The following is an 18052-nucleotide window of genomic DNA, read 5'->3' as shown; positions in this document are numbered from 1 at the left end:
GACTTTTTGATGGTGTTGAATGTTTTTAACCTTTCTCTTTCTGTAATCAGGGAGATTCAGGGATCCATGGGCGGTCAGGGTTGCCTGGAAGGAAAGGTGAGCAGGTAAGAATCATCCCATGAAGTACACGTTTAGAGGGCTCTGAACAGTGCACCATTGAGGCTAATATCTGGAATTTAGTATTAAAACTGTATTATCAGCCAAGTGTGGACATGTTACCAGGTGTTGTTGTATCTGTGGTTCAGGGAGAATTGGGTTCTCCAGGGGCCATTGGAACCGCAGGCAAGGAGGGACTGATCGGACCCAAGGTATTAGTCTATGTATGGTTTGTTTGTGTGTGTGTGCGTGTGCGCACTTCATTATGTGTGATATATATATATCTTTCAAAATGTATCAAGAGTACTGTGTGTCGGTGTGTAACTACATGCCTGTGTGTTTGTAGGGTGACCGAGGCTTGGATGGAGTCTTGGGGCCCAAAGGAACTCAGGGAGAGAAGGGCGAAAGGGTGAGTCTTTAACCACAACTGAATCCACTCATAAAGTGCACCACTAATACTATGAATGTGACCACAGCAAAACCGCAAGCTGACCACTGACGTTAGCTGTACTGTATATAAGGTCTGATGAAAACAACTGATTTTGTTTTTTTTAACCTTCATTTTGACAGGGAGTCATGCTGAGACACAGGAGGTTGGTGGCACCTTAATTTGGGAGGACAGGCTCGTGGTAATGGCTGGAGTGGAATCAGTGGAATGGTATCAAATACATCAAACGCATGGGTTCCATGTGTTTGATGCCATTCCATTAGCTCCTTTTCAGCCATTATGAGCTGTCCTCCCCTTAGCAGCCTCCACTGTGCTCAGATGAGCCCTGTATACACATCACTATACTCATCAATATACACATCAATATTCACATACATTTACCAAAAGTACCCACTGATGTTACACCCATCGCTGTTGATCCACTCGCTGATGTTACACTCATCACTGTTGATTCACTAACTTATTTTGAATGCCCATTTTCAGACACATTCCAAGTATGCAGTTACCCATAGTTGGAGCCTCCCATTGAGAAACCAAATTGAATCTGTCTATCAGGATACAGTGCATTCTAAAAGTATTCAAAACTATTTTCTAAAATGGTTTAAATTGTTTTGAATACTTTCCGAATGCACTGTATCTGTTTGAGCGCCTTGTTAGACAGATTCAATTTGGTTGTAATGTAATAAATGTGGAAACAGTCAAGGGGTCTGAATACTTTCCAAGTGCATTGTACATAAGCACTTTGCCTCTCCCAGGACCATACAATTACCCAATTGGCTATTACAGGTATTCCCAAACTGGGGTACGGCAATGCCGTCGGGGGTACACCAAATAAAAATGTGATTCACATTTTCAAAAAGTACATTTATATTTTCCAACGGGGCTATACATTTGGGTGAGTTTTTTCTCTCGCCTGAGTAGCCTCGTTTCACTGCCAAAAATCTAATTAAACCATCTAGTGTTCAGCGAAATAATAACACAATGTCAAATACAGGTAGCCTAGTCAAATAATTAACATCTAATCACATTAACCTTCACTCTTGCGCAGACATTTAGAAACGAAACATGACAATTTGAAAAATAAGCCATGGGAGTTTTTTGAGTGAGAATAAAGATGACTTTCGAGTAGTAAGACATGTATAAAAGCAACCTTAATAAGAAGGGGCTAGAAGCATCTTATATGGTGAGCTACCGAGTGGCTAGGACAGGCAAGCCCCATACTATTGTGGAGGACTTAATTCTTCCTGCTACCGCTTATATGGCAGGGACAATGCTGGGGGAAAAGGCCAAAACAACTATACAGACAATGCCTTAATCAAACAATACTGTTGCACTACGCATCATTGACATGGCAGGAGACTGAAACAATTACTGCTTCGCATACAAGACAGTGAATTATATGTGTTACAGCTGGATGAGTCAACAGACATGGCGGGCCTGGCACAGCTCCTGGTATATGTCCGTTATGTTTATGGGTGGTCAATTAAGGAAGACTTCCTCGTCTGCAAACCACTGGAAACCTGGACAATATGAGAGGATATTTTTTAAGTACTGGACAGCTTTGTCACATCAAATGGACTTTGGTGGTCAAGATATGTTGGTATCTGTACTGATGGCGCAAAAGCCATGACAGGGAGACATAGTGGAGTGGTAACGCACGTGCAAGCAGTTGCTCCCAACACCAATTGGGTACACTGCAGCATCCACCGAGAGGCTCTTGCTGCCAAGGGAATGCCTGACAGCTTGAAAGCCGTTTTGGACACTGCAGTGAAAATTGTTAACTTTGTTAAAGCAAGGCCCCTGAACATGTATTTTCTGCATCATGCAATGATATGGGCAGCGACCATGTAATGCTTTTACAACATACAGAAGTGCGCTGGTTATCAAGGGGCAAAGTATTGACACATTGTTTTAAATTGAGACGAGCTTAAAGTTTTCTTTACTGACCGTAATATTCACTTGTCTGACCGCTTGCATGATGACGAGTTTCTCACAAGACTGGTTTATCTGGGTGATGTTTTTTCTCGCCTGAATGATCTGAATCTAGGATTACAGGGACTCTCCGCAACTATATTCAATGTGTGGTACAAAATTGAGGCTATGATTAAGAAGTTGGAGCTCTTTTCTGTCTGCATTAACAAGGACACAGGTCTTTCCATCATTGTATGATTTTTTTGAGTGCAAATGAACTCAAGCTTACGGACAATGCCAAATGTGATATAGCGAAGCACCTGAATGAGTTGGGTGTGCAATTACGCAGGTACTTTACCAAATTGGACGACACAAACAACTGGATTCGTTATCCCTTTCATGCCCTGCCTCCAGTCCACTTACCAATATCTGAACAAGAGAGCCTCATTGAAATTGCAACAAGCGGTTCTGTGATAGACCTAACCAAAATAAAAATAAAACAGATATCTCAGGTCAGGGCGTGACATGTATCGTATAGTGTGTGTGTGTGGCAGGCTTACAATGATGGGAGAGAAAAAAACATTTGAGAGTGCACTGACCCTGGTGCTAGAGGGGGTACGCAGCAGGAGGTTGAATGTTTGAAGGAGTACGAGACTAAAAAGTTTGGGAACCACTGGGCAATTACAACCAATAAACTGGTTCTACAATGTAAAATACAATTTCTCATTTCGCTCCTATTACACATACCAGAATGACAGAGACATAGGACACAGACACACGGAACTAGGACATATCCCGGGAAATATGAACAAAGGAAACCGTACATTGAATTAAATAAACATAACTTCTGACATGAGTCTTGCGAACCTTCATGTGCACATGCTCACTCAGAGGGTAAGAAATTGTCAATTGAAATATATCGTATCAGTCATGAAACAGAAATATCTAAGTGTTTCAATAAACCGTACGGAGATGGAATGATGAAACGCTAGCAATTATTGTAGGATTAGCTGTAATAAAGATTTACCACACACAGTATTTTATTTTCTATCAAGTCGAGTCTCAAGTCATGTGACTCAAGTCCACAACTCGGGGCAATAGTACACACAACAGTGTCATCTGCATACAGGTGTTCGTTACAATTTTTTGCAGATAGATCAACATTATTTATATAGACAGTAAAAAGTACAGGACCTAAAACCGATCCCTATGGGACACCTTTTGTAATATCAAGGAAACCTGACTTAACACCATCAGAAAAAAACACATTGTGTCCTGAACCAATTACATGACTCCTGATCCATATCGATTTCAGACAATCTTTGAATCAATAAAGAGTGGTCCACACTATCGAAAGCTTTCAATAAAGAGAGCAGCACAGTGCTTCCTCCGATCCATACCCTTTACCACATCATTTAACACCAAGGTTGCAGCAGAGATGGTGCTATAACCCGGCCTGAAACCAGACCAGTGAACACTTGTAGCTAGTAAGGATCTAAGCTGACTGTTTATTATTGGTTCTTTTATTTTTTATCTAGGCAAGATCATTTCGAGATTGCGATAATTATTAGGTTGGAGGGGTCACCACCTTTGTGGAGAGGGAGCACATAGGCCACCTTCCAAACCCTGGGGATAGCACCCAAGATAATCGTCTGATAGAAAATCATGGGAGCAGAAAGCTGCAGCAAGAAAGGATCATGTAAATCAGCCCCAGTGGATTTTTACATTCATCTTAATCAAGGTGTCTAGCACATCACAAGTAGAAAGTTGTTGAAATGAAAAAAAGATTCACTAGAAGTCGACTGATCTTCCATCGAGCCAACTGGAGGCTGGGCGAGGGAAGAGCAGTCGAATGACTGACCAGGATCAATTCATCTACCATTTATTTAAAATAAAAAGCCTGCTGAGATAAGTGATGATTTTGATCAGCATTTTATACATTTTTTTCTCAATAATGATGCCAGTGCCTGACACAACTTTCGTAGGCAGGGAAGAAGAGGAAGGAGTTTTTTGTAAATGGTATCTGTCTGTGGCGCTCTCCCTCTTCCTATCTACAGGGCCCCTCAGGTATCCCCGGCCCCCCAGGCCCCAGAGGAGTAGACGGGGCCTCTGGACTGACAGGGTCTCAGGGACCAGCTGGAGCTAAGGGCCCCGAAGGCCTCCAAGGACAGAAGGTATTCACTTGCTTTGGTTGTTTATGCCATCTAGTTGTGAGGTAAATTAAACATGGTTCAACATGGTTGTTGTCATTGTCAGGGGGAGCGGGGGCCTCTTGGTCCTGCCATGATAGGTCCACGCGGTATCCCAGGTAAACCAGGAGACAGTGGCAAGCAGGTGAGTGTCTCCTCTCTACTGTGCAGTATGTCTGCTCATAAAGTATCTAACTGCAACTGTCCCCCAATCACTCCCTCAAACTGGCCACAGCACAGACACAGCAGTGAAACTGGGGACCTTTTTCTAAACAGTATGCACTGTATGGAAAGTTTGGAGACTCAAACAGAAAATGTAGAAAAGGGTCAAATAAAAGGTTTTGAACAGACATAATACATTTAATCCCTGAAAACACAGGTGTTGTTCCTTTCCAGTTTATATTTCTGATTCTTCGTGGTGGATATGTACTTATTACATCTGACCTTGGGATCATAGAGCTATTACTTTGTTCAACTACTCTGAGAACAGTTTATTTGTCAGCTGTGTGTTCTAATACCTGTCTCTTTTGCAGGGGGAGTTGGGTCCAGATGGAGCCAAGGGAGACAGAGGAGAGCCAGGCTTGACGGTCAGTGCTTCACCTGGGCCTCAGGGCCCAAATCTGCTGACTCTACCACCACCCTGCCTACACATATACACACACATGCAACCACACACACACAAACACATTATAATGCTGTCACATCTCTCTGCCTGTCTCTTACATTCCTCCTCTTCCCCTCTGGCTCTCTGTGCAGGAGGATGAGATTCGGACATACGTCCGCACAGAAATGAGCCAACACTGTGGTAAGTCTTAGTCACCTGCCAAAACCCCAATGTCCCAATCCAACATGCTGGTGTCCTCAGTTAAACGTCAGTTCCTCATCATCAAGTGAAACAAGTAATGGTGCTAACACATCTGTATTGAACATAATGCTCCACAGAGTGTGATTCAGACCCTCTGTCCATGTAGAACTTCTCACTGCTATTGACTTTCCCTGTAATGAAAGAGAAAGTAACATTCTATTTTCCTCTCCTCCCTTTTCTCTTTGTCTTTCAGCTTGTGGAGGTGAGTGGGTATCAGTCTGACACGTGGACCAGATGGGATAAGGGCAGTAGCTAGCTTTGGCATGAACTTTTTAGCTTTATTATTAGTTTATGTAGTCACTGTGTTTTTGGTTCTGACATGTGTCTGTACTATGTAGTTTTGGTTCTGTTATGTGGTGTGGTCCATGTAGGTGGTTATCTGTTCTACTCAGTGCTTGAAGTGGGCCAGTGCTGACCTGCTTAGAATATTGGCTCTAAAATATGATGAGTACTGGCAACTAAATATAAATACTACCGGCACCCAAAATGAGTACTGGTATCTATTTCAGTCCACTTCAACCACTGGTTCTACTGTATGTTCTCATGGGTGTATATGTTGGGTTTCGGTGGTGTCTGGTGGCTATGTCTATGTGTGTTACTGACCAGCGTGGATGTCCTGTTGTTTTTATGTTCCTGGCCCCTCTTCCTTCCCCCCCTGTCCCCCATCCCGGCCGGCTCTCAGGTGTTGTTGTGACAGAAACCCTGTCCCGCCCCAGGGCGCGTCCTGTTCCAGAGCAACAGCTGGCCCGGCAGGGCGAGGAGGGCAAGGATGGTGAGTGTGTCTGTCCAACTGTCCTTCATCACTACCTGTCTGTCCTGTCTGTCTGTCTGTCTGTCTGTCCATCAGTATGTCTTAACAAACAGCCCAGAGTGATGCTGTGTCTGGTTCTAAACAATGGGCCCTGTTTTCTTATCAGTATTCTCTGAACATTATAAAGGATATCTCTGTGTGTCTGTTCATCACAGTTTTACTCACTCTCTAACTCTCTGTTTTGTCTGCTTTTTAAAGTTAGGGGGTTTGTAAGTGGGTTATTCCAGCTGAATAAAGGCCCATTCACGGGTGGACTGAGCCCTTGGTGAAAGTCCAGTGTTGTGCTGTAGGAGTTGGGGGGTGTCTTCCCTCTGGCCGTGGGGTGGGCAGTGAGTGGTCGGGGTTAGGGTTGTGACCGCTGTGGCGCCCCCTGCCCTGTGCTGTGTTGCAGGGCGTGAGCTGCGTGTGGTGGTGAACACCAATGACCCTGACTACGAAGATATCTACTCTATAGAGAGTTACGATGATTCCATGGCTATGGAGCAGAGCATCCACCTAACCCCCGCTGCGAATCATAACGACGGTACGTCTCACACACAAACACACACCCTTAAAGGGATAGCAATAAACTTCCCCAGAGTCAGATAAACTAGTGGATACCATTTTTATGTCTCTGTATCCGGTATGTAGGAAGTTAGAGGTAGTTTTGCGAGCCAACGCAAATTAGCATTAGCGCAATGAATGGAAGTCTACAGGAACGGCTCCCATAGACTTCCAGTCATTGTGCTTACGCTAGTTAGCAATTGCGCTAACGCTAGTTAGAAACTTAAAAATGGCATCCACGAGTTCATCTGACTCTGAGAAAGTAGATAAAGGGTTTCATTGCCAAAATCCCAAACTATCCATTTAACCCTTAATCCACCCTCACACACTGAGCCCAGTCTAACACACAAACCAACCCTGGATCCCCTTCACACACTGCCATCAACATGCAGCTTCCTGTGTGTCTTTGTTGTGTTGATAGTGTTTTTTTATGTGTTGTGTACAGTGGTCTGTTCTTAACTTAAGATATATGGGTATATATAGCAGTCTTGCAAATCTCTAATTTCCAACAATATGGGATTTACGTGAAACGTTAAATTATGTTTAGGACTGTATTTGTGCGTTTTATTGTGTTGTCGATTCAGTGTGTCTGTTTTGTGTTGTTAGTTTGCTTATTACAGGGTGTCTGTTGATGTTTGTTGAATGATTGCATGTCGACAGGTGAGACAGTCACTGTTGACCCTCTGAAAGCAAAAAGGTCCAGGAGAGAGGTCAAAGGGGAAGGTAAACCCCGCCCACTTCCTCCTCCACTGCTGGGGTGTTTTATGGGTTAACTCAGCCTCCATCTCTGCATGCCTCTGGCCTCTAGCATGATGGTTTTATTTTCTTTGATTACTGTTGATAACTAATCAAAACACCCAAGCATATCTGAATTTGGGCACTGAATTGTTTTTGTTTGGCAAATTTACAAAAGTTACTATAGATAATATATGAAGAATTATACTGAAACATTTTTTTTTATAAAACCTGAATGGATTTGATCTTACAAGCCATCTTCAGCTTTTATCCCAGACATATAATTTAGATTTTCTATCTCTTAAAGACTGTGTTAATTGTATGGTCACTTATTTAATGTTCATCACAGAATTTTAAGTTACTGTTCATTAACATTAATACTAACATCACATTCACCTAGCTTACTGTTAGAGCGCTCTCTCTGTCTCTTTGTATCTCTCACTGTGATTTTCCTCATTGTGTTTATGTGTGATGTATTCCAGCTCCAGTGGACATTTGCGTGTTGCCCCTGGAGGAGGGCAGCTGTGGGAGGTTTACTCTGCGCTGGTACTTTAACAGCCAGGTGCAGGCCTGTAGACCCTTCATCTACAGCGGCTGTGAGGGCAACGCCAACCGCTTCCTCCATCAGGAGACCTGTGAGGAGCGCTGCCTCCCGGAGGACACAGGTACCCACACACACAAGCAAGCACACATAGTAGCTTACTGTGCACACATACATATCAATCAATCAAATGTATTTATAAAACCCAGCCTAAAACCCCAAAGAGCAAGCAATGCAGATGTAGAAGCATGGTGGCTAGGAAAAGAAAGGCAGGAACCAATGAATAAACTTAGAGAAGAACCAAGCTCCGAGGGGGCACAAAAACGCACAGGAAGATCATGCCAGTGACTCAACCCACTCAAGTCAAGTATAGCGAAAAAAGCCTGGCAAGATGTGATGCACCCCTCCTAGGGACGGCATGGGAGAGTGCGAGCAAGCCGGTCAGAGAATCCCAGTGGAGAGAGGAGAGCTGGCCAGGCAAAGACAGCAAGGGTAGTGTGTCACTCCAGTGCCTTGCCGTTCACCTTCACACCCCTGGGCCAGACTACACTCAATCATAGGACCTACTGAAGAGTTGCGTCTTCAGTAAGGACTTAAAGGTTGAGACCGAGTCTGTGTGTCTCACATGGATCGCCAGATCATTCCATAAAAATTCAGCTCTATAGGAGGAAGCCCTGCCTCCAGCTGTTTGCTTAGAAATTCTAGGAACAATTAGGAGGCCTGCGTCTTGTGAACGTAGCGTACGTGTAGGTATGTACAGCAGGATCAAATCGGCGAGATAGGTAGGAGCAAGTCCATGTAATGCTTTTGTAGGTTGGCAGTAAAACCTTGACATCCGCCTTAGCCTTAACAGGACGCCGGTATAGCACTGGTGTAATATGATCACATTTTTGGGATCTAGTCAAGATTCTAGCGGCTGTATTTAACACTAGCTGAAATGTACTTAGTGCTTTATCCGGGTAGCCGGAGAGTATAGTATTGCAGTAGTCTAATCTTGATTTCCCCTGGGGAGACACCTTGTGTTGGATGTTATTACATAGATATTATTACATGGTTATTACAGGTTTAATCATGTTTATTAAAGTTGTGTGTGTGTCCATGTGCGGAGGTGTGTGGGTGTTGGCTGAGATCCACAATACGAGGCTTAAAACTTGGACATACACTACCGTTCAAAGGTTTGGGGTCACTTAGAAATGTCCTTGTTTTTGAAAGAAAAGCATATTTTTTGTCCAGTAAAATATCATCAAATTGGTCAGACATTGTTAATGTTGGAAATTACTATTGTAGCTGGAAACAGCAGATTTTTTATGGAATATCTACATAGGCGTACAGAGGCCCATTATCAGCAACCATCTGGACAACTTTTAGTTGTATTGCTTTTAAATCTTTTAAATAAATTTTTATCTTAATAACACTTTGTTCTAGCTAGCTATTTGTGTAGGTAGATATCAAGTAAACACAATGATATAGTAACTTGTTGACTTAACTCTAGAATGCCTACTTCAAGTGTTTTAGTACTAGTCTGTAAGCTCAGGACTTAAACCATGTCTATACAAGCCTCTTTTTTTTCTCTGAAGGGAGTAGTAGACAGCGTTGTATGAGATCTTCAGTTTCTTGGCAATTTCTCGCATGGAATAGCCTTCATTTCTCAGAACAAGAATAGACTGACGAGTTTCAGAAGAAAGTTCTTTGTTTCTGGCCATTTTGAGCCTGTAATCGAACCCACAAATGCTGATGCTCCAGATACTCAACCAGTCTAAAGATGGTCAGTTTTATTGCTTCTTTAATCAGAACAACAGTTTTCAGCTGTGCTAACATAATTGCAAAATGGTTTTCTAATGATCAATTAGCCTTTTAAAATGCTAAATTTGGATTAGCTAACACAACGTGCCATTGGAACACAGGAGTGATAGTTGCTGATAATGGGCCTCTGTATGCCTATGTAGATATTACCATTAAACTTTTGCCATTTCCAGCTACAATAGTAATTTACAACATTAACAATGTCTACACTGTATTTCTGATCAATTTGATGTTATTTTAATGGACAAAAAATGTGCTTTTCTTTAAAAAATAAGGACGTTTCTAAGTGACCCCAAACTTTGGAACGGTAGTGTAAATGATGCTGAATACACACACATTCATGCTGCACATACACACACACATGTACACACAAGAAAATGTATCCCCAAAACGGATTATTGTTTTGTTGCAGATGCTGTTCCTTTGAAAAAGGTGCGATGATGAAGGGCATGTCATGACTACCTCCTCTCCACCCTAAAGAATGGCAACAAATGGTTGTTTAATATTTAAAGCTATAAACATTGGCGAGGTTTTGAATATACAGTATATACACCATTGATGGATCTTTTCTCATGGTTGATGATTTTATTATTTATTTCAAGTACATTTATATTACGTTAACTCTGCAGCCAAACTTTTAAATCCCACTCAGAATTATGTCTAGCGAGTACAGCAGCACCGTATTACAGGAAGACAATGTTGTCCAAACATTGATGCAACCATACCACAGAATCTGTCTTTGGTGGATGTACAGGTAATGAGTTCCAAATCTGTCCACTAAATAGCTGTTCTGTATGTATAAAGAGGCACTCACAATACATGTTATCATATTTTGCCAATGTAATGTACATATAAATGTATATTTGTATTACCTGGGAAATAGTGTTTTGTGTGTCCTAATGATTCATGTTAAACTCTGCATGTTTTAACCTGACAGAGGAAAGGTGCTATTTTAAAATATGTTTTTATATTGCACATATCATTTGTTGTTTTCAAAGAAAAATAAAAGTTTGTATTTTCGCCAAGTTTGATGTTGAAATTGCAAAAAGCACACTGTCACACCCTGACCGTAGAGATCCTTTTTATGTCTCTATTTTGGTTGGTCAGGGCGTGAGTTTGGGTGGGCATTCTGTCTGGTGTTTTATGTTGTCCTTGTTTTGTATTTCTGTGTGTTTGGCCGGGTGTGGTTCCCAATCAGAGGCAGCTGTCTATCGTTGTCTCTGATTGAGAACCATACTTAGGTAGCCTGTTCCCACCTGTGTTTGTGGGTGGTTGTTTTCTGTTTCGTTCTCTCTCTTTGTTGTATTTTGTCCATTCAGTGTTCAGTTTATTTAATAACATTAAAATGAACACTTACCACGCTGCACCTTGGTCTTCTCCTTCTCCCGACGACGTTCGTTACACACACTCATTCATGATGGCTCGGAAACATTACTCATTGTTTTATGAAATATGTGAATAAACCAGAGAATTAAAAATAGTATTTCTACAATGTTTTTTTCTATATAAAATAATTTTAGAGGTGTATACAGTGCCTTGCAAAAGTATCCAACCTCCTTGGCGCTTTTCCTATTTTGTTGCATTACAACCTGTAATTTAAATGAATTTTTATTTGGATTTCATGTAATGGACATACCCAAAATTGCTGAAGTGAAATGAAAAAAATAACTTAATCGGAAAAGTGGTGCATGCATATGTATTCACCCCCTTTGCTATGAAGCCCAGAAATAAGATCTGGTGCAACCAATTACCTTCATAAGTCACATAATTAGATTGCACACAGGTGGACTTTATTTAACTAAGTGTCACATGATCTCAGTATATATACACCTGTTCTGCAAGGCCAGAGTCTGCAACACCACTAAGCAAGCAGCACTATGAAGACCAAGGAGCTCTCCAAACAGGTCAGGGACAAAGTTGTGGAGTTGTGGACAAAGTTGTGGAGAAGTACAGATCAGGGTTGGGCTATAAAAAAAATATCAGAAACTTTGAACATCCATTATAAAAAAAAATGGACAGAATATGGCACCACAACAAACCTGCCAAGAGAGGGCCACCCACCAAAACTCAGGCAAGGAGGGCATTAAACAGAGAGGCAACAAAGAGACCAAAGATAACCCTGAAAGAGCTGTAAAGTTCCGCAGCGGAGATTGGAGTATCTGTCCATAGGACCACTTTAAGCCGTACACTCCACAGAGCTGGGCTTTACAGAAGAGTGGCCAGAAAAAAATAAGCAAACATGTTTGGTGTTCCCCAAAAGACATGTGGGAGACTCCCCAAACATATGCAAGAAGGTACTCTGGTCAGATGAGATTGAAATGTTTGGTCATCAAGGAAAATGCTATGTCTGGTGCAAACACAACACCTCATCACCCTGAGAACACCATCCAACTTGAAGGAGCTGGAGCAGTTTTTCCTTGAAGAATGGGCAAAAATCCCAGTGGCTAGATGTGCCAAGCTTATAGAGACATACCCCAAGAGACTTGCAGCTATAGTTGCTGCAAAAGGTGGCTCTACAAAGTATTGACTTTGGGGGGGGGGATAGTTATGCATGCTCAAGTTGCTTTTTTGTCTTATTTCTTGTTTGTTTCACAATAAAATATTTTGCAACTTCAAAGTGGTAGGCATGTTGTGAAAATCAAATGTTACAACCCCCCAAAAAATCAATTTGGATTCCAGGTTGTAAGGCAACAAAATAGGAAAAATGCCAAGGGTGTGAATACTTTCACAAGCCACTGTACTAGGGCCATGGGTGTTTACTGGTCAAGTCACATGGTTGAGGGTGATACTTTGATCTGTTTACACTCCCTTGCTTCACACGACTCGTGCGTATGTGTGTGTGTTCATATTGGTGAATGTTCTAATTCAGCTGTACAATGTTTTATTAATGAGAGGATGCTCTGACTGTTGGGTATGACTCGTCCCCCCCACCTCCCCCTTTCATATATTTATATATATATATACTGAACAAAAATATAAATGCAACATGTCAACTGCTGGTCCCATGTTTCATGAGCTGAAATAAATTATCCCAGAAATGCTCTATAGGCACAAAAAAAGCTTATTTCGCTAAAATTTTGCGCACAAATTTGTTAACATCCCTGTTAGTGAGCATTTCTCCATTGTCAAGATAATCCATCCACCTGACAGGTGTGGCATATTAAGAAGCTTATTAAACAGCATGATCATTACAAAGGTGCACCTTGTGCTGGAGACAAAAGGCCACTCTAAAATATGCAGTTTTGTTACCCAACACAATGCCACAGATGTCTCAAGTTTTGAGGGAGCGTGCAACTGACATGCTGACTACAGGGAATGTCCACCAGAGCTGTTGCCAGATTATTTAATTTTAATTTCTCTACCATAAGCCGCCTCCAACATCGTTTTTGACAATTTAGCAGTACGTCCAACCAGCCTCACAACTGCAGACCACGTGTATTGCGTTGTGTGGGAGAGCGGTTTGCTGATGTCAACGTTGTGAACAGAGTGCCCCATGGTGGCGGTGGGGTTATGGTGTATGGGCAGGGATGAGTTACAGACAACGGACACAATTGCATTTTATTGATGGCAATATGAATGCACAGAGATACCATGACAAGATCCTGTGGCCAATTGTCGTGCCATTCATCCGCCGCCATCACCTCATGTTTCAGCATGTTAATGCACGGCACCATGTCACAAGTATCTGTACAAATTCCTGGAAACTGAAAATGTCACAGTTCTTCCATGGCCTGCATACTCACCAGACACGTCACCAATTGAGCATGTTTGAGAAGCTCTGGATCGACATGTACGACAGCGTGTTTCAGTTCCCGTTCATATCCAGCAACTTCACACAGCTATTGAATAGGAGTGGGACAACATTCCACAGGCCACTATTAACAGCCTGATCAACTCTATGCGAAGGAGATGTGTCATAGCAGCATGAGGCAAATGGTGGTCACATCAGATACTGACTGGTTTTCTGACCCACATCCCTACTTTGTGAAATTCATAGATTCGGGCCTAATTCATTTATTTAAATTGATTGATTTCCTTTTATGAACTGTATCTCAGTAAAATCTTTGAAATTGTTGCGTTTAATATTTTGGTTCAGTATGTATGTGTCACGACTCCTACCGAAGGTGGCTCCTCTTCCTGTTCGGGTGGCGCTCGGCGGTCGTCGTCACCGGCCTACTAGCTGCCACGATCCCTTTTCCCTTTTCTGTTGTTTTTGTCTGATTAGTAACACCTGTTTCTTGTTTGGGTTTTAGTTGGGCTATTTAAGCCGGTAGGCCCGCCTGCTCTTTGTGCGGACTTATTGATTTTCCACTGTGTTATTGTGTGGTAGTGCGTGTTGATTTTGGGTTTTCCCTCCAGACTGGTTAGGTCCTGGTTTTGGGCATTTGTGTATGTGCGCCCAGTATCTTGGTGAGTACTATTTTTTCTGTGCGTAATAAAGCGCTATTTCTGTCCCTCCTGCCTCCTGCGCCTGACTCCGCACCCACTACGCCCAGTGCGTTACAGTATGTATGTATGTGTATATATATACTGTAGTACCAGTCAAATGTTTGGACACACCTACTCATTCCAGGGTTTTTCTTTATTTTTACTATTTTCAACATTGTAGAATAATAGTGAAGACATCAAAGCTATTTTGGCAATTTTCCAGATTGACTGACCCTCATGTTTTAACGTAATGATGGACTGTCATTTCTCTTTGCCTATTTGAGCTATTCTTGCCATAATATGGACTTGGTCTTTTACAAAATAGGGCTATCTTCTGTATACCACCCCTAACTTGTCAAAACACACCTGATTGTCTCAAACGCATTAAGAAGGAAAGAAATTCCACAAATTAACTTTTAACAAGGCACACCCGTTAATTGAAAAGCATTCCAGGTGACTACCTCATGAAGCTGGTTGAGAGAATGCCAAGAGTGTGCAAAGCTGTCATCAAGGCAAAGGGTGGCTACTTTGAAGAATCTAAAATATATTTAGATTTGTTTAACACTTTTTTGGTTACTACGTGATTCCATGTGTGTCATTTCATAGTGTTGATGTCTTCACTATTATTCTACAATGTAGAAAATAGTAAAAATAAAGAAATACCCTTGAATGAGTGTGTCCAAACTTTTGACATGTACTGTATATATATATATATGTAGGTATGTGTATGTATGTGTATATATATATATATATCTTCCCTGGGCATACACACCTTGGGCATACACACCATTACATGGTTATTACAGGTGTGATCATGTTTATGAAAGTTGTGTTTGTATGGGTGAGGGGGGTTGGTTGAGCCCCAGAATAGGAGGCTTAAGACCTGGATGTGTTTTAGCATTTGTCACACTTCTCTGCACCCAGCCTGGCTCTCAATCTACTCAGTCCCTCTGTCTATTACTGTCAGTCAGGATCTGTGTGTGTGTGGTGTGTGTGTGTATGTATGTGTGTTTGGTAGAGTAATATATTTTCCCCTCATATCTGATCAAGACCATATGTCATTGAGTCATACAGCTTTTACCAATCAGTGGTACATAAAGCAACATGTCACCGTGCATGATCAAAACCGTAACTCTAGAGAGGGATACGAGAGGAGGGGGAGTTATCCTTCCCATGAGCCTCTGCCTGGGAGACTTCTTTCCTGCTTTCCTCTTTGGTACTGTACCTACTGACAGAGGAGTGGGGGGCTGGGGGCTGTGGTACCTCCGAGAGAGGAGAGGGCTGCTGTGGTACCTCCGCGAGAGGAGAGGGCTGCTGTGGTACCTCTGAGAGAGGGGGGCTGGGGGCTGTGATACCTCAGAGAGGAGGCTGTAGTACGTCAGAGAGGAGAGGGGGGCTGTCGTACATCTGAGAGCGGGGGGCTGTGGTACCTCTGAGATTGGGGGGCTGTGGTACCTCTGAGAGAGCGGTGCTGGGGGCTGTGGTACCTCTGAGAAGGGGACTGGGGTACTTCTGAGTGAGGAGAGGGGGGCTGTGATACCTCTGAGAGGGGGGCTGGGGGCTGTGGGACCTCTGAGGGGGGGTGGTACCTCTGAGGGTGGGGCTGTGCTACGTATGAGAGAGGAGAGAGTGGGGCTGTGATACCTCAGAGGGGGGCTGGGGGCTGTGGGACCTCTGAGGGGGGAGAGGGGAGATGTGGTACCTCTGAGTTTGATCACATTTCTGATTTAATCCCCTGTAACTTAATTGAGATTCAGACACCCCAGGTGGTTCATGCCAGACCCCTGTGTGTGTGTGTGTGTGTGTGTGTGTGTGTGTGTGTGTGTGTGTGTGTGTGTGTGTGTGTGTGTGTGTGTGTGTGTGTGTGTGTGTGTGTGTGTGTGTGTGTGCATGCGTTTGTGTTGGAGCACATTTGTACTCTGTGTTTTTCCCATTTTCCATGAATGTTAGTAATTATGTTGCATGTGGTTTGCCCTTCATGAGCCAAGGATTGTTTGTGCACATGTACAATGTTAGCATAGTAATTACATTATTTAAATTGAGTTCCACTCTAACCTGCTTACCACTCTGACCTGCTGATCCTTGTTTATGGCATACACATATAAGATGATATACCTAAAGCTTTTCATGGGTGATTGTGGTGAGTGATCCCTTCAAGGTCACTTCAATACCACAGTGAATCTTGAATCACAGTCCTGTGTATCAGTGCAGAGGGGGCTCCGTCTGTCTCTGTGTGAGTACTGCACCCTAACTTTTTTTATTTGACATTTTTCGTCATTTAGCAGACGTTCTTATCCAGAGCGACTCACAGTTTGTGCATTCATCTTAAGATATCCAAGGTGAGAAAAAAAAACATCACAGTCATAGCAAGGACATTTTTCCTCAATAAAGTAGTTATCATCCATCTAACACCTTTCAGTTAGCAGGATGCAGAGGCACGTTCTGAAGTCCTCGAGTGACCTTGTCTGCAGGGTCTGTGGTTGGCAGTGCTAGAGTAGTAGGAATAAGCTAAGAGGATGGACGGCGCATGCCAAGAAGTCACTATTTCTCCCTCTCTCATTCTCTCCTCCCCTCACTCCCTCCTCTCTTTCCCTATCACACTGTCTCCTGCTATATTCCCTATCCAAGTACTCCGAGGGCTGTTGTCATGGAAATAAAAATGTACTGCCATGTATGTTTTGCTTCCATTGCCGTTTACCTTCCTCAGTCCAATGATATATATAACTTTGACACTATTGTGCAATCCTCAGGTAACAATAGTATATCTTATCTTAAGCACATACAATACATCTATGTGGTGATGACCAACCATGCGCTGTGTGTGTGTTTGCGTCTGTGTCTGTGTCCCCTTCTCTGTGTCCAATTTTACCCATCAGCTTCATTCAGGCTTTGACCTCAGGTCTTATCTATCATCCAAGGAGCGTGTTAGTGAGGGCATTCAAAGTTCCCTGTTCTGTAAGACTTTAAATCAGAGTAGTGCCACTGTAAGCATTTATTTGGCCTATTGATCCAAACCTTGGTTGCGCCCTGCAGGACTTTTGGCTGCTCTCTCTTTTGCCAGTAAGCAGTTTTACTGGAAACTAATTAGAATTACAAATGTATATTATACATATTATCTGCCTCTTTATACATTCCCTATCTACCTCTCTCAATAACTATTAGCGGAAGGGCTATAATGCATGGCAGATATACAGTACCAGTCAAAAGTTTGGACACCTACTCATTCCAGGATTTTTCTTTCTTTTTACAATTTTCTACATTGTAGAATAATAGTGAAGACATCAAAACTATGAAATAACACATGGAATCATGTAGTAACCAAAAAAAGTGTTAAACAAATCAAAATATATTTGACATTCTTCAAAGTAGCCACCCTTTGCCTTGATGACAGCTTTGCACACTCTTGGCATTCTCTCAACCAGCTTCATGAGGTAGTCACCTGGAATGCATTTCAATAAACAGGTCTGCCTTAAAGTTAATTTGTGGAATTTCTTTCCTTCTTAATTTGTTTGAGACAATCAGTTGTGTTGTGACAAGGTAGGGGTGGTATATAGAAGATAGGCCATATTTGGTAAAAGACCAAGTCCATATTATGGCAAGAAGAGCTCAAATAGGCAAAGAGAAATGACAGTCCATCATTACTTTAAAACATGAAGGTCAGTAAATCTGGAACATTTCAAGT

The 18052-nt window shown here is 42.4% G+C and overlaps 1 protein-coding gene across 1 annotated transcript in view; it reads left to right on the top strand.

Moving 5' to 3' along the window:
* Positions 1 to 17263, top strand: part of LOC120064745 (collagen alpha-1(VII) chain-like) — a 100484-nt gene extending 83221 nt beyond the window's left edge. The window contains exons 86-97 of the mRNA XM_039015360.1: positions 51 to 104; positions 246 to 308; positions 443 to 505; positions 4513 to 4629; positions 4712 to 4789; positions 5178 to 5231; positions 5401 to 5449; positions 5703 to 5711; positions 6192 to 6281; positions 6712 to 6843; positions 8081 to 8263; positions 17247 to 17263. Of these exons, the coding sequence (XP_038871288.1) occupies positions 51 to 104; positions 246 to 308; positions 443 to 505; positions 4513 to 4629; positions 4712 to 4789; positions 5178 to 5231; positions 5401 to 5449; positions 5703 to 5711; positions 6192 to 6281; positions 6712 to 6843; positions 8081 to 8263; positions 17247 to 17263 (909 nt within the window). The remainder of the gene's footprint in view (positions 1 to 50; positions 105 to 245; positions 309 to 442; positions 506 to 4512; positions 4630 to 4711; positions 4790 to 5177; positions 5232 to 5400; positions 5450 to 5702; positions 5712 to 6191; positions 6282 to 6711; positions 6844 to 8080; positions 8264 to 17246) is intronic.
* Positions 17264 to 18052: the final 789 nt, after the last annotated feature.

This window comes from Salvelinus namaycush, chromosome 20 (genome assembly GCF_016432855.1).
Source record: "Salvelinus namaycush isolate Seneca chromosome 20, SaNama_1.0, whole genome shotgun sequence".
Taxonomy (NCBI): Eukaryota; Metazoa; Chordata; class Actinopteri; order Salmoniformes; family Salmonidae; genus Salvelinus; species Salvelinus namaycush.
Note: the sequence above shows the minus strand (reverse complement) of the source record. Positions and strands in the feature narration are given on the sequence as shown.